Here is a 15,119-nt window from a genome sequence, read left to right on the forward strand (position 1 = left end):
ATGGGTCCCTGGAGAGGTTGTGGGGTGCAGATGATGGTCCAGGGCTGAAGATGAGGGTCCTGGGGAGGTGGCGGGGATCCCTGGGATAGTCCCTGGGGTGGAGGTGAGAGTCCTAGGAAGGTGGCAGGGGTCATTGGGGGTAGTCCTGGGGTGGAGATGAGGGTCCTGGGGAGCAGGTGGGGTCCCTAGAGAGGGGTTGGGGGTCCCAGAGCCAGGACTGTGCTAGGTGGGGCTGCGTTCGGTGGAGCCAGGCTGGGGGGCACGGGGCAGGGTTGTGCTTGCTGGCTGTACCCTGCCCTGAGCAGAGCACCCCCCACCATGGTCCCCCCCAGTAAACTGCCGAGCTGGGCACGGGCGGTGACACCCCGCATCTTCTACATCACGGAGAAGGCCTGGAACTACTACCCCTACACCATCACTGGTGAGCCCCGGGCAGGGTGTGGGGACGGGGCACTGGCGGTGGCAGCGGGCTGCCAGCAGAGCCCACCCGGTGCCGCTTCCCGGTCTCACTGCTCCCTCTTTCCTGCGTGATGCCATCTGGTAATGCCACCCCATGATGCTGATGTGCCACGGTGTCCCTGCAGAGTACACGGTAAGGAGGTGGCATGGGGGGCGAAACGACCTGGTCCCTTCCCCAGCACCTGGCATGGCTGGGGAGGGGGCACTGGGCTGGGTATCCCTTGAGGTGGGCATTCCTTGAGGCTGGGCATCCTGGGGGGTGGGTGTCCCTTGAGGGTGGGTGTCCCTTGAGGCTTGTGTTGGTTTATGAATGTCCCCTGGAGTGGGTGTCCCTTGAGGCTGGGTGTCCTGGGGGATGACTGTCCCTTGAGGCTGGGTGTCCTGGGGCCTGGTGTCTTTTGTGGGTGGGCTTCCTTGGGAGTGGGTGTCCCTCGGGATGGGTGTCCCGCAGGGCTGTCTGACAGCCATCCTCTGCAGTGCTCCTTCCTGCCCAAGTTCTCCATCTACATCGAGACCAAGTACGAGGACAACTGCGGGGACAGCGAGAATGTGAGTCTGCACCACAGCTGAGACCTGGATACTCATTGCTGGGGACACACGCATGGCCGGTGCCTCTCACCCTCCCTCTCCTCCCCAGATCTTCCACAGCGATAAAATCCTGGGTGACCACGAGGTCTCCTTCCTGGACATCGCCTTTGACGAGATCCCCGAGCGTTACTACCGCAGCCTGGAGGTAGCGTGGGTGGCAACAGGGGGAGCTCCCTGGGGACACCCCCTTGTCCCCTGTCCTGGGGAAGGGTGCTCAGAGCCCCACTCTGCCCCCCCAGGACCCCCGTTTCTTCAGCTCGGCCAAGACGGGCCGGGGGCCGCTGCGGGAGGGCTGGCGCCAGCACACCAGACCCATCATGTGCTCCTACAAGCTGGTGAGCGTCAAGTTCGAGGTGTGGGGGCTGCAGACACGGGTGGAGCAGTTTGTGCACAAGGTGAGGCGGGGGGGAGGCCCAGGCCAGGGCAGGGGGACACTGGGGGGACAGTGACAGGGTGGTGACCCCCACGGTGTGTCGCAGGTGATCCGGGACATCCTGCTGATTGGGCACCGGCAGGCTTTCACCTGGGTGGACGAGTGGTGCGGTGAGTCCGTGGGGCTGCCCTGGCGCTGCCGGTGAGGGGGGGACACGGTCTCTGGGGTGGCCCCGGACCCTCAGGGTGGGAGGGGACTGCGAATTTACCCACCGATGCCACTAACCCCACGGGAAGCTCCTGCTCTTCCTCCAGCTTCCCTGCAACCCGCTGCCTGCACTGCCCGCTCTGCTCCGCTCCCCCTGCCCTCACACCTGCCTGCACCCCCGCACGCTGCCCGCTCTGCCGCACACCTGGGGAAGGCTTGGCTGAAGCGGGGGGCCCAAAGAGAAGCCCCAGCATCCCTGCCTGCGCTGCCTGCACCCCCGGTCTGGCAGGAAGACATGCTGCAGGCAGCTGCCACGTGCAGACGGGAGCCTTAGGTTTGACAGCTGCCAGCAGCAGGCACGGGGCCGCCCCGGTCAGCGGCTCTCTGCCTTCCAGACATGTCCTTGGAAGAGGTCCGGGCCTTCGAGACTCAGATGCAAGTGGCCACAAACCAAAAGCTGGGGAGCCAGCACCCCTAACCCCCACTGAGCGGGCAGCCCTGTCACATGCTGCCTGCAGGGGATGGAGACCCCAGACCCCACCACGCTGCCTGCAGGCAGGTGCAGGCAGAGGGGCTTGTGCACAGTGCACACCAAGCCCCCCCTGCACCCCGCAGCAGAGGGTTCCCCCCGGCCTGGTGCCTCTCCCCACACGACCCCTGCGTGCGCTGCCTGCGCTGTCTGTCCGTCCCTTCCCCTCCGCTGGTTGGGCTGGTGCTGGAGCCGGGGGCTGCCTGCACTGCCCAACGTCCCCCTCCCTGCCCGTCCCCCTGTCCCCAGCCCCTGTCCCCTTCCCGGCACCCAGCTCGGCGGGGAGCTGGGGCGCAGGGCACAGGCTGCCCCAGGCTGATGGGGTGCAGGATGCAGCTGTGCCGAGCGGCCCCAAGCCCGGCTGTGCTCGGCAGGGATGACAATGGAGGAGGTGCGGCGCTACGAGCGGGAGACGCAGGAGGCCACCAACGAGCTCATCGGCCTGGTGGCACCCACCATCTCAGTCAGCGAGGTGGAGCAGCCCACGGCCACTCACTCGGCCCCTGCCAGCGCCCCCTCCACCCCCCTCAGCGACGAGGCCCCCGATTTCCTTGCTCCCCCCAAGACTCGCCCGCGCAAGAAGTCGGCGCCGGAGACCCTGACGCTGCCTGCGCTGCGGGAACGCGCTGGCGCCGAGTGACACTGGCAGTGCTGTGCCGTGCCACCTCCCCAGCTGGACAGTGCCAGCCCTGCCGCCAGCCCCGCCGCCCGCCACGGCCCCTCCGACAGGCGCCAACCTCGGGGAGAGACCCACCCTCGGGGCGCAGGGAGCCCCGGGGGGTTACTGGCCTCCTCGAGCCATCGTGGGTGCCCACATGGGACATTGTCACCATCGCAGTGCCGGACCTGCTGGCTGCGCAGGGAGGGGATGCCAGGCTGGTGGGGTCCCGGGCAGCATCGGGTGATGCTGCAGGGGCTGGTTCACTTGACGCTGCCCACCCCAGCAGGGTGTTCCTCAGGGGCCGCCGAGGCTGCCGAGCAGCGGGGCTGCGGCAGCCAGTGCCCATGTGCCATGGCTGGGCTGGGTGCTGGTGCCCGACTGAGCAGCGGTGGAGCTCAATAAGTGATGCTGGAGCAGCACTGGTGCAGGGGCACAACATGTGTGACAGTGACAGCTGGGTGTTGGGCTGCGGCTCCCCGCAGGTCCCTGGGGGCCACACAGCCCCATGCATGGCAGGTCCCACAGTTGGGGTCCCCTTTACCATCCCTCCAGAGGCCGTGGCCACCTGAGGGGGAGCTGGGGCAGACTCAGCCCTCCATTTTCTTTGGGAAAACAAAGGCGTTTTTGGAAATAAAGCTCGAGATACGGCGGCTGGCTGGCAGCGGTGGTTTATTCGGCGCCATGCCTGTGCTGGGGTGCCGCGTCCTCTGGGACGGGATGTGTGTGACAAGGGATGGCTGCATCACCCATCCTGAGACAGGGAGATGGGGTCTGGGATGGGGCAGTGAGGGGTGGGGGTCCACAGGGCAGGGCAAGTCTGCACAGGGTCAGCCCAGTCCCGGGGTGTTGCCCCCAGCCACGCCGGCAGCACTGGGCTCCCCTCCCTGCCAGCCATCATCCTCCTCCAGCTCCTCGGCACCCGGCACAGCCGATGCCGCCAGCCCCAGCAGGGCGATGTAGTAGGAGCTGCAGTAGACAGGTGCTTTGTTGGGGCTTGAGTAGACCTGCTCGGGCCGGAGTGAGGCGAAGGGATTGGTGGCATAGCCCATGATGTGCATCTCGAGCTCCACCAGGATCTGCAGGGAGGACTTCAGCTCCTGCTCGCTGCCGGGAGAGGAGGAAGACGAGCCATTACCAACCGCCTGTGCCGGCACACCGGGGCAGCGGGGCCATGCTCACCTGTAGACGGTGAAGAGGACAGGCAGGCGATAGTCCCGCAGCAGCAGCAGGGTGGGCAGCCAGCCTGCCAGCAGGTCCGGGCAGGCATGGAAACCTGTGGGGACACTGCGGTGAATGTCCCACCCCCCTCCTGTCCCACCCTGGCCCTGGGGAAAGCCGGCTCGAACAGCAGCCGCTCCTTGCTGGAGACCCCCGGGCTGCACAGTGACAGGGTTTGGCAGCCCTTAGCAAGGTGGGTCCTGTCTCCCCACCTCCACTGGCCCTGAGCTGAGCCACCACACTGAGACCTGAAGGCAGGGACCCCTTTGGGTGCTGCTCCCACCCACTGATGGGCAGGTGGGTGACACAGGCAGGACTCTGAGTGCCTGGGGGGGACACAAGATGGCCAAGCCCCAGTGGGTCCCCTTGGCCACTCCAGCTGCCCATTGTGACTTGGTGCAAAGCCCTGGCCATGTCCCAAGCCACCAGCAGGCTTAGCCCCTGGTGCTGCCAGGGTGCTCAGGGACTACCCAGCATCCTGCCAGGGACATCCTGCCCCAGGCAGTAGGGTGGCGAGGGTCCGGGCCCCTCTGTGGCGCAGACACTCACCCGGGTGAAAGCCCACAACCAGGTCAGGGCGGGTGGCCAGCTTGGTCTCCACGTGGCTTTCCCAGAAGTCATGGTAGAGCCCCTTGTAGCTGCTGAGATGGACCCTTCCCTGGGGTGCCAGTGTGGCCAGGGGTGGCCTCATGATGGGTCCGTTGACCACGTCCACCCCCACCATCACAAGCTCCATGCCCCGGTGCCCCGGGAACATCCGTGTCAGCTCATCGTAGTCCGTCAGGCGGGTGTTGAGGGTCTCGACATGGGATGCCCCCACCACGTGCACGGTGAGGGTCTTGGCGAGGGGGTTGATGCCAAAAAGCCGCAGCCCCAAGCCGATGGTGAGTGGCCGTGAGTGGAAGTCAGTGACCAGCCGCCGGATGGATTCACGCAGCTCCCCGTCCTCTGGCCGGGGCTTCCCAGCGTTGGCCCAGAGAAGGGTCATGTACCGCCCAGCCAGGATGGCACCCAGCTTCTCCTCCAGCTGTCCCTGCATGGCAAACCAGTCCTCCCAGGTCTTCACATCCTGGGCAGGCTTTGTCCAGGTCTCCGTGGGGAAGGGGATGTCTCCTGGGGGAAGGAGAGAGAAGCATTGGAGGTCGCAGTGGTGGCTCCACAGCCCAGGCTGCCTGTCCCACCTGGGCTGCAGGGGGGCTGGATGCAGCCAGGGGGGCTGGAGCCAGGAGGAGGGACCCCACACACCTCCACAGGACCCGCACAGCCTGGTGCAGGGTGACAGGTGTCAGGCAGCCCTTGGGAAGGGCACACTCAGGGTGGGAGCAGTGTCCCCAGGCCCACCTGTGAAGACGAGCCACTCCACCAGCCGATCCAGGGCTACCAGCTTCAGCTTCTTGCAGAACTTCTTGTGTAGTGGCCAGTTGGCACGCTGGCACGCCACGCTGCAATAGTACACGTTCTGGCACCTGGGGAGACAGGCAGCGTGCCCAGACACTGGGGGGAGGTGTGTGTGTAGGATCTGACCTGCTGAGCTGGGCTTCCTGCCACCCCCTCTCAGGGCTGCATCACTGGGTTTGGGGTGCTCTGTGGTGGGAATCAGGGCCAGACACCCCTGGCTTCACCCCAGCCATCGGACTGGAAGTAAGGGGACAAACCTAGCCCTGTGCCATCAGACCACCTCCCCCTGATACCTCTTGCATCGTCGGAGGCTTTTGGGGTCAGGGAGGGCATCGGGGAGCTTCTTGCACTCAGCGCAAAACTTGAAGGTGTCCTCCATCTTCTGAAACATGTCAAAGTAAGTCCGGATGCCAAAATCGCTGCCACTCTTCCTCCCATCCATGGCAGACCTGAAGACATTGGGGGTGGTGAGCAGGATCCAGCCCCATGCTGCTCTGCCATCACAGCAGGGCTCACATCTTCCCTCCAAGGCTGCCAGAATTTTTTGCTGCAGCCAAGAGCATCCTGGCCTGGGCTGGGTGGGGATGGGGAGCTGGACTTCCTCAAGGGAGCTGGGGAGTGGGCTAGTGGAGGGGTGCACCCAGGAGCCCCATCAGAGCACCCCGCATGCCAGCTAAGCCAGGAGGGTGGGATGAGCCAGAGCAGATGCTCCAGCTGTGGGAGGACAAATGGGATGCTCTGGCCAGGGGGGGAAACACATACCCGTGGCAGCACCTGGGGGTGCTCACTCACTTGTAGTCCTCGTAGGTCTTCATGTTGAGCTTCTGGAGGATGACATGGGACAGCCCTGGCACGTTGGAGTCCATGGCCTGGAAGCCCAGTGAATCCACATCGGGTGCCCTTGCTGCTGGCTCTTCCACGGTCTTCTTTGGGTGGCTGGTTTTGGGGACAGCGCCTGCATTTCGCTGGGCTGTGGCGGCTGCAGGAGAGAGGGGTGAGGGCACAGGGGCTGTTTCACGACTCACTGGGCGCTGCTGAGGTCCCCCACGCCGCCCGCTGCCCCCGCGCTGCCTCCCGCCCGCCATCCCACTGCTTGTCCCTGGCTGCGCTGGCGGGGAGGACGGAGGAGCCGGGTGATGCCAAGCGGCCCCAGCACACGTCCTACTGCCGGTGAGGGAGGGCTGGGCTCAAATGTCAGCCCCAAGAAGATAGCAGTAGAGGAGAGCAGTGGCCCCTCTGTCAGGAATCAGATAGCGGAGCTATTCTGGTCATGCCCTCCCAGGGAACAGGCCAACCCGCTCCAGGGGTCCAGCACCCACCCCGAAACACACACCGGTGGCAGCGGAGGGGTCCCCCAGAACCCTGCCTGCCCGGGATCTGACCCCACAATGCACCCCTGGAGGGAGCTGGGGTGGCTGCCCAAGCCCCTGGGACCTCTCCCCGCCAGCCCCCCGCCGTGAGGCTCCTACCCCAGCCCGGCCTGCGGGGACACCCCCTCTCCCTCAGGGCTCCCAGTGAGCGGCTGAGTGGGCACCGTGGCCTCTGCCAGGGGGAGCCAAGGGCCAGCAGCAGAGCTGGGGCAGCGGTTGGGCTCCCCAGGGGCATGCCAGGCTCCAGGGAAGGACACGGTGGCTCCGCAGCACCTGCCAGCCGGCGCCGGGGGGCCGGGGGGAGCCTCCGCCCCACAGGCCGCCCCTCCAGGAGCCCTGTGAGGGCTGCCCGCACCCATCATGGCGGCGGCAGCGGCCTCACGGACACGCCCCCAAGCACGTGGTGCCGAGCTGGGATCTCGCGAGGCGTCGGGGCCTGCGCGGGAGCAGCGCGTCGCCGTGGTTACCCGCCGCGGGCCCTCCGCGGAGGCAGGTAGGCCGAGGGTTCGCGCCCCGCCGCCGCCCCGCGCCCCCGGGGGCCTGATGGGGCCGGGGTGGTGAGGGGCCGCGGGAGGGGGCTGAGCTGAGGATGCTGCCAGCCTCGGGGCAGACACTGGTAGCCCACACCCTGGCGGGGGGAGCTGGAGCTGGGGGAGCGTCCGGCGTGTGGCGGGGTCACAGGGGTGGCCTCGGCCCAGCCGTGTCTCCAGAGGGATTTCCAGAGGCACCGCGGACAAACCTGCCGTGCGGGATGGAGCCCGGTCCCTTGGCAGTGTGAGGGTGGACTGGCAACCACAGGCCTTCAGCCCCACAGGTTACCGTTTCAGTGAAAAAAGCAGCAAAAGAGAGCCGAGAGCCCAGAGCCATACCCCGTGCTGGGGAGAGCCTTGCCAGGAGCAGCCTGTCACACTGAACCCCTCCCATGTGCATGGAGGAGCCGAGAGCTGCAGCTGGGTTAAATTTACAAAGCTGGATAATTTTTGTATTACATTTCTCCTTGTCCTCCCCCTGCTCCTCATGAGAGATTCATCACTGACAAAGCTCTGTGCTTTCAATGGTGTTTTGACAGTCAAGCCCTGAATAATGCTAGCAACCGTGGCTGCTGTGGCCTGCAGCCACAGAGGAGAGGAATAAGGCAGTTTCAAGTTTCTTTCCTCATTCTTTTTCCTGCAGAGCCATGGAGGTCCCTGCAGGGCTGTCTGCCAGAAAGGAGTCCCCTGCCTTGCCCACTGCTGCAGCTCTTCCCAGCAAGTCACAACCAGCAACACCAGTACAGATCACAGTACTGAAGGCACAGGGCCTGGTAAAGTTCCTTTGAAAATGTCTCTTATCATTTAATAAGCGAGGCCAGAGCAATTCTGTGTCCTATGATTCTATTCGAAACCAGGCATGAGGTAGGAAGGAGTGGCGAGGGTATCAGAGATTCAGTGGTGCCACACTGTGGCTTCCTCCTCTGCACTGCAGGCTTGTTTGTCCAGAGTAAAGGCTTGTGATGCACGTAGTTTGGGGAAGGCACCTCCTCAGCAGCAGTCCAGAGATGCTGTGTTGAAATGTATCTCTGCCTAACTGTATGTAAATGGCAACCTTTTTAAGCAAAACAAAGTGAAAATGTGTATCAGTGAGACAAATACCCCCCAAAAGATCTCACCTTGGATATAAAGTCAGACTTTCATCCCAGCTACAGTGGTTTTAATATGATCTATCATACTGAAACCAATAGGATGGCTCTAGTTTTAAAAAGACAGTGGGGTCCAGTGCAGTTACAGGGCAAGACTATGAGCTGGTTCCAATCAAACTATGACTACTGTGATTGCAATGTGCTGCGTGATACACCCAGCTGTCCTTAAAGTCTTCTAAAGGAACAGGCATTTGGGAGGGAATGCGGAGGAGAAGCTCAGCTACTGCCTCAAGCAGAAAAATGCAAATCCCTGCTTCTGCTCTAGAAGCAGATTAAAAAAAAAAAAAAGAAGCGAACCACAAGCACCTGCCTGTTTTTTTGAGGTTTTTACATTGTAGTATTTGAATACCTCTCACACTGATAGATTCAGCAAACAGCATCTTAGGCGAGAAGTAGAAGGTAAGAGGAGGAAAAACAGTGCTGAAAAGAAGAGACCCGTGGACTGATTGCATCTGGAATGTTGCTTTCTGGTTCTGATTGCTCCATCTTGAGAAACGGCTATGGCAAAAGGAGAGGGGGTTACAAAAGTACAATTATAAGAACAAGAATATGAAAAACATTCCAACTATAAGAAGTGTGGAATCTGCTTAATTAGAGGTAATGTAGAGAAGGATGAGAGAAGAGTCTAGGGTAATTAATGGTACAGAGAAAGGTTAATTGGATTCTTCTGTTTAGCTAGTCATAGAATGTATGCTCAAGGAGACAGAAGGACTGAAAATTAAAACCAAGTGAACTCTTTTTGCAAGAGCCAATATGGAACTAATTACCCCAGTGACATGGAGAGAGGGAGCTGAGGGAGAGGCCTGTGGAAGTTAGGTGTCCCAGTGGCTCAGGACTAAAGAAAAGCTGGGTTTGGGTACAGCAGTAGTTGTGTTCAGGGCGGTGGCCACTCTCCCCTGGCTGAGAAGTGAACCATGTTTCTCCTGCAGGGAGGCCCTTTGGTGTCGGCCTGTCTCAGCACTACTTGCGTGGCTGTGGGGGCACATGGATCCCCGCTGCAATGTGCTGTGTTCTCACATCCCTGTCCACCCCTCTGTGGAGACATTTTAAAATTCGAATCTCCTCATCTCTACTTAAAGCAAGTGGAAAAACAAATTGCAGAGCTTGTCAAAGAGCTTGCTGGAGCCCTTTGATTCCAGGGCATTCTGCAGCCATGTGATATACACAGGTATCCTGTGAGCTCAGCCATGTAGCTCAGGAGCTACTTTCTTAGGAGATGACAAAAGTCTCAAGTATCGTGGAAGCACAAAAATATCACTGGGGTATTTTTGGATTTGCTTTAGATGTGTTGTTCATTGACTTTTCTGGGGTAGAGCCTGGACCTCTCCATCTCCCCTGCCACAGCTGTGGATAATTCTTGGGACATCACAGCATGGTGGAGCAGGAAATTTGCCTCCGAGAGACAGGGAAGGGTGAGGTCTCAGCACGGCGAAACTCTGCTCCTCTTCCCCATTCCTGTAGTGGAATAGCCAAAGACTCCCACCAGTGAACCCCGTCCTGGGCACTGAACTGAGCTGCCTGCCTGAGGCAACTTTGACTCTGGGCCTGTTGCTGCAGGACCAAGTGCTTAATGTGCTGTTTGTTTGACAGAAAACTATCAAAAGCAACATGTCAGTTACTCTGGTGCGTGTGGAATACAACGGAGCAATCTTGGGAGAATCCTCCAAGACTGATGTCTTGCCAAATGGGACAGCAAACTATGATTTCATGACCAGCTTTGAGAGCAGCCCCAATGGGCCCAACTCTTTGGATGACATTGCACAAAAACCTGTGCTCTGTAAGTACTTGATGATGCTGAATGTCCCTCCTTGGAGGTAGGTGCTGTCAGCTGCTGTGCTCTGCCTGCCTGCTGCAGGAGTCACTCGTTCAAGAATAGCACTTCAGCAGCAGCGGTGGGGGGGTCAGCACTTCTGTTCCCATCTCTGCCAGCTGGAAGAATCCCCTTTCATGTTGGCCTGTGCTCCTGGGCTTCGCTGTTGTCCTTGAGACATGAAATAGGAGTGTGTGCCAGAGCTGACACAGACCCTTTGCAGTCCCTGAAGCTGTCTGAGAAACTCTACCAGCTCCTCTTTTTTTTTCTCTCTAGTGACAGTGGTAGAATTGTTGCAAAAGGAGAAGAAGCAGAAGGAGAAGACCGTACCTCTTGGCCAAGCTGTGGTGGACCTTCTACCTCTGCTGCAAGGTGCAACATTGACTTCCACAGCCTCCATAACTATTTCTTACTCCTTGGCACTTTTTGATCTTTGCTTATGGACCCCTGACTAAAACTTACTTCCTTTTGACAAAATGCACTTCAGAGCATCTGTAGAAAGCTGGGTCTGGAGAAAGATGGGGTGACATCAGTAGCTCAGTGTTAGGAGTTGATTTCTCTACAGAGGGTCTTACTTTATGCTGTTTGCATTCCTTTTTCTTCCCAGGACAGTGTTCATTTAAGGTCTCAGCTCCTTTGTATGCAGTACCTACCTCTCCATTAGAGAGCCTTCACCCGGAGGCCAAGGTATGTGGAATTTGGAACTGTTCCTTCGCTCATTGGGCTCTCTGCTGCTTTTTAATGGGAAAGCGAGCATGACTCAGCCGCCGAGCTCATCACAGTTATGTTATGGCCCTATATGTTACAAGCTTGGAGGCCTTTCCTACTCCCATTGACGTCTGTCCCTAGTTGCCTATGATAGGTGAGGTCGTGCTAGGAAACGTTAATGTGTGCAGCTACCAAACTGCTCTGGAAAAAATATTCAAGATGGAAAGCATCGTGCTGAAAATACAGAAAAAGACAAAGGCAGGATTACCTGCCCAACATTATTAGTCTTCCTTTCTGTGGACAAAATGTCTGAGTCCATTATTGTACAAACTCTGACTGCCTTTCCTGCAAGGTCCTTACTCAGCCGGTTGAAAAGTACCCAGTGAATAAAGCAGGGAATTAAGTATGTGACTGGGAAAACATGTCTTAATTTTGTTCCTAAGTCTGCCTGCAGTTAGCACTGCAAATGAATTGGAGGGGCGGATGTTGCATTAACTTTGCTGTATTTGAGAGGTGTTACACAGTAAGCCAGGCAGGGGGGCACTCATTAGGGAGGAGAGATAATAAATGCTGACCAGCTGGTTTTTCATTGCACACCATCCATCCAGGGCTGGGACAGGTAATTAAAGACTGCACACAGCGTGTGGAGATAGGGCAGAGTCAAAGTGTGGCTCTAGCTTGGCATGCTCTGAATCACCAGGGGAAAATCATTATTTTCCATCCCTGATGTTCTTTCTCCCTGGCTCGTTTTATGAGACCCTTGGGGCATATGCCATGCCAAGGCACCAATTTAAACAAACAAATATCACAATTCAGACAAATTGATCATGAAATTCCTTTCCCGTGCTGCTGTTTTCTTTTACATCTGAGGTGAGGAATATGATAACATTATACATTCTGGCCTTGGGTTTCTGCTTGCTTCTCCCTCAAGAGCAGGAGAGTTATAATTGTCTAGCTACTGGCTCTACTTTATGCTTGTCTCACAGGGTGGCCTTGAAGTGACAGTGTGCACTAAAGAGCCCCTGCTTTCTGCAACGCAGTTTGCAAATGGTAACCTCCTGAGTGTCACGCTGGAGGCAGCTTATTCCATCCCCGAAGCATTTGCTCCCACTGGACCCCTACAAAACTACATGGCTTGCTTGCACGTACCAGCAGCTGGGGAGGTGAGGATTGGTCCAGGCACGGTGAGAGGGGGTTTGCCTGCTATGGAGTGGGTTGTTCTCCCACTGTACACACCGTGGAACAAGTGTCCAGGCCCGTGGGGTGTACAGCTCCTGTGCTTGTGCAACAGTAGCCTTCATTGCGAGTTCTCAGGGTCTCTGTGAGGTGACATGTTTCTTCATCAAGATTTATATTGAAACTGGCAGGTTTATTTATTTTTTCTCCATTCTTTGTATGCGTGTGGTAGAGTGTGTTTTCGAAGTCAGGCCCCTGCATTGCTGCTTTACTTTGTTAGACCCAGCTCCGAGCAGCTGGCACTTCCTCCTGCTCATGGTGGAAATGCAAGTCCTTTCATTCTCATGTCTCTAGAAGGAATTCCCCTTGCTCTTCACGAATGGCATCCTGAAGCTTGCTGGTGAAAAAGAGCCATTACCCCGGCCCAAAAAATGGCCCCTTGCTAACATCATGGCCCCTGGCGCTCTGAGCATACCCAACTCCTTCATTGTTGGTGGTCCTTATGAGGATGAGGATGGAGAGCTCAACAAAAGAGAGGTGAGGAAGGACTGGCAGTGTTGTGGCTGGAAGAGAACCACCAGCTCTCACTGAGGGGACTGAGAAAGACTTGCAGAGACTTGTTACGGGAGGCAGGCGAGTGGTTGGTTCTCTGCGCAGTGTGCAAACATGGAGGTGGTTCCTCTGGGACAGCAGGTGTGCTAACTCACCTTAGGAGAGTTCCCTAGGGTGCATGTGGTAGGTCTGCTCCCCAGAAAGCTGCCCATGCCTGAGCCACAGGGCTGGGGGTTGTATTATATCCCTGTGAGCCAGGCTCTTAATACTAACATGCTCTGGTCTCTGCAGGAAGGGCTTCTAACTTACTCTGCTAGGATGGCCTGTGTGTGGTGAGTTAGACACCTCTGTCTGACTCACATTCTCCCCCAGGGAACATTTTTGGGGATGACCTGGGGATAATGCAAGCTGTGGAGGTTGCTGTCCTGGCTCTGATCACTTGCTGTTTCTCACAGGACAGGGAATTTAGGATCCAAGCAGAAAACATGAAGAGAATCGTATGGGACACGGAAAGGCGTTGTTACCTGGATCCTGCTACACTAGCCATGTAAGGGACCTGCAAACCTCCCTGCAGCATGGAGCGGTGGGGAGAAACCACCCCAGAACACACTGAGCTGAGTGACCTAAGGCAGGGAGCGGCAACATGCAGGTGCTCTCAGACCTCTTATGTGATCAAACCATGGCTCTGCCTCACCTCCCGTGGCTCCTGGGGCTGCCTGTTGGCCAAAGGTGTTCACATCAGCAAGGGAACAGCTAACTGCCTTTAATTGCTGGCAGCAGCTTACTTCTGCTACAGTGGGAGAAGATGAATTGTCTGTAGCTGCTGTCTCCAGGCTGTAAACACTCACTCATGCTGCCAGCAACTGGAGCTGGTGACTCTTCCCTCCATGGTTTGAAGGAAGGGGCAGCAGAGTTGTGGTGAACAGACATGGAATAAGGTGGCCCACACAGCTCTCCTCTGAGCTGCTAATTAAGTTTTGCTGAATTCCCAATACATTAAAATCCTTTCACTCCGTATGGGCTCTCTTCTTTTTCTTTTTTACGGGATAAATATTACCTTTAATGGCTCCAGATACACTCACGAGCAGGATGAGTATCCCATTTCTCTTTGAATCCTGCTACATTCTTGGCCTCAGCTGCATCATGGCTATAGTTTCACAGCCAAATTACTCCTCCTGTGGAAATACTCCCTTCGATCATCTGGTTTGATTTTTTAATCTTTTTTTCCCCCTACACTTCCATCAGCTTGCCTGCTGGTTTCAAAGTTACCCAGGCACATTGAATGGGAGCTCAGGGTCCACTTGCTCTGTGCAATTCAGGATTTATACCAAAGTTAATCATGCTCCTTCTTAATCGTTTCATTCCTGAAGTAACCAGGGGAGAGAGAAGACCTAGTGTGTTGCTCTCACAATTATATTATAGCTGGTTATGCCATAAATGCACACAGCAGCGGATGGAGAAGAAAATGTACCAAGCCTGCCCCAAAGCACACATGTTCCAGTGGCCTGAGGGTGCTTGGTGTGGAGCTGGGTCGAAGCAAACCCAGAGAGGGATGTTCTGGAGCTGCTGGGGCAGAAAAAAGGGTGGGGTGGCTCTCCAGCTTGGTTTCTGCACCTTCTCAGCATCCTCCTTTTTGTTCAGCCTCCAGAAGCGCATCATGGAGTGCCGGTACTGGCCCGTGGAGGTCTGCAGGATGTCTGTGGCCTCATCCAGCAAAGGGAAAACCAGCAAAGCTGACAAGGTAAAAGTGGGGAGGGATATGTTGTTCTGGCTTGTGGAGCAGCATTGTGTTATCGAGCATTTTCCTTTCAATGCCTTTGTAATACCAAAACCAGCCTTGAACCAGCCAAAGCGAGTCAGAGAGCTAGAGGCTTTGTAAAGGGATTAATCAGCCTTATAGAGCTGTTAAATAGACAAAGGATAATATTTTTTCCTTCTAGCATACAGAGCTCTTGCTGATGGTCTGTGGTAGCTTGGTGGAAAGGAGTCAGGGAGAGGGTGCTTTTTCAGAATTAAGGTAATTCACCAAGCTTATCTTCAGTCAATGGGTTTTTGGAGCATCTTGAAGAAATTCATGCCTTCATTCATGGGGTGTAAATAAGATATGCTTTTGCACGTAAACTGAGGTGGTTTAACAAAGAAACAGCCCCTTAGCTAGTGGTTCTTTTCCTGGCAGCTGATCACATGAGAGCTCCTAATCTGTTCCAGGGCAAAGTCATTCAAGTTGGTATAAATCCCTTTCAACACTCACTGGTGCCAGGATTTTGTGGCTCTGGCAGAGATCCTCTTTCCTTACCCTCACCAGTCTGCTGCTAGCCTGGACTCTCAGACCTCCATTAGCTACCTGATTTCTGTCAAACCTGAGATGCACGGCTCTGTTAGAGTCTCTTGG

At 57.2% G+C, this 15,119-nt stretch overlaps 3 protein-coding genes across 5 annotated transcripts in view; 2 read left to right on the forward strand and 1 right to left on the reverse strand.

The window, feature by feature from the left end:
* Positions 1–6: 6 nt before the first annotated feature.
* LOC113485835 (cytoplasmic phosphatidylinositol transfer protein 1-like) lies at positions 7–3,462 on the forward strand. Of its 3 annotated transcripts, none has more exons than XM_026859238.1 (7): positions 7–421; positions 585–592; positions 937–1,008; positions 1,097–1,192; positions 1,287–1,442; positions 1,527–1,590; positions 2,531–3,462. In XM_026859238.1, exons 1-7 carry the CDS (start codon positions 319–321, stop codon positions 2,794–2,796), a joined length of 765 nt encoding a protein of 254 aa, XP_026715039.1. In that variant the 5' UTR covers positions 7–318; the 3' UTR covers positions 2,797–3,462. The 3 variants fall into 3 exon arrangements, with proteins under 3 accessions (XP_026715039.1, XP_026715042.1, XP_026715041.1); XM_026859241.1 differs by lacking the exon at positions 2,531–3,462 and adding an exon at positions 2,023–2,524; XM_026859240.1 differs by having other exon boundaries at positions 322–421; positions 505–592.
* Positions 3,463–3,531: 69 nt separating this feature from the next.
* On the reverse strand, positions 3,532–6,518 carry MSS51 (MSS51 mitochondrial translational activator). The gene is made up of 6 exons (XM_026859242.1): positions 6,226–6,518; positions 5,727–5,882; positions 5,377–5,501; positions 4,585–5,148; positions 3,997–4,090; positions 3,532–3,921 (listed from the first exon to the last, which is right to left on the reverse strand). Exons 1-6 carry the CDS (start codon positions 6,516–6,518, stop codon positions 3,645–3,647), a joined length of 1,509 nt encoding a protein of 502 aa, XP_026715043.1. The 3' UTR covers positions 3,532–3,644.
* Positions 6,519–7,259: 741 nt separating this feature from the next.
* The window catches only part of WDR90 (WD repeat domain 90), a 54,489-nt gene continuing 46,629 nt past the window's right edge, over positions 7,260–15,119 (forward strand). The window contains exons 1-9 of the mRNA XM_026859213.1: positions 7,260–7,296; positions 7,977–8,106; positions 10,072–10,258; positions 10,568–10,663; positions 10,899–10,978; positions 11,986–12,162; positions 12,530–12,712; positions 13,183–13,274; positions 14,369–14,468. Of these exons, the coding sequence (XP_026715014.1) occupies positions 7,981–8,106; positions 10,072–10,258; positions 10,568–10,663; positions 10,899–10,978; positions 11,986–12,162; positions 12,530–12,712; positions 13,183–13,274; positions 14,369–14,468 (1,041 nt within the window). The 5' untranslated portion in view covers positions 7,260–7,296; positions 7,977–7,980. The remainder of the gene's footprint in view (positions 7,297–7,976; positions 8,107–10,071; positions 10,259–10,567; positions 10,664–10,898; positions 10,979–11,985; positions 12,163–12,529; positions 12,713–13,182; positions 13,275–14,368; positions 14,469–15,119) is intronic.

This window comes from Athene cunicularia, assembly GCF_003259725.1.
Source record: "Athene cunicularia isolate RWA chromosome 14 unlocalized genomic scaffold, athCun1 chr14_part1, whole genome shotgun sequence".
Classification (NCBI taxonomy): domain Eukaryota; kingdom Metazoa; phylum Chordata; class Aves; order Strigiformes; family Strigidae; genus Athene; species Athene cunicularia.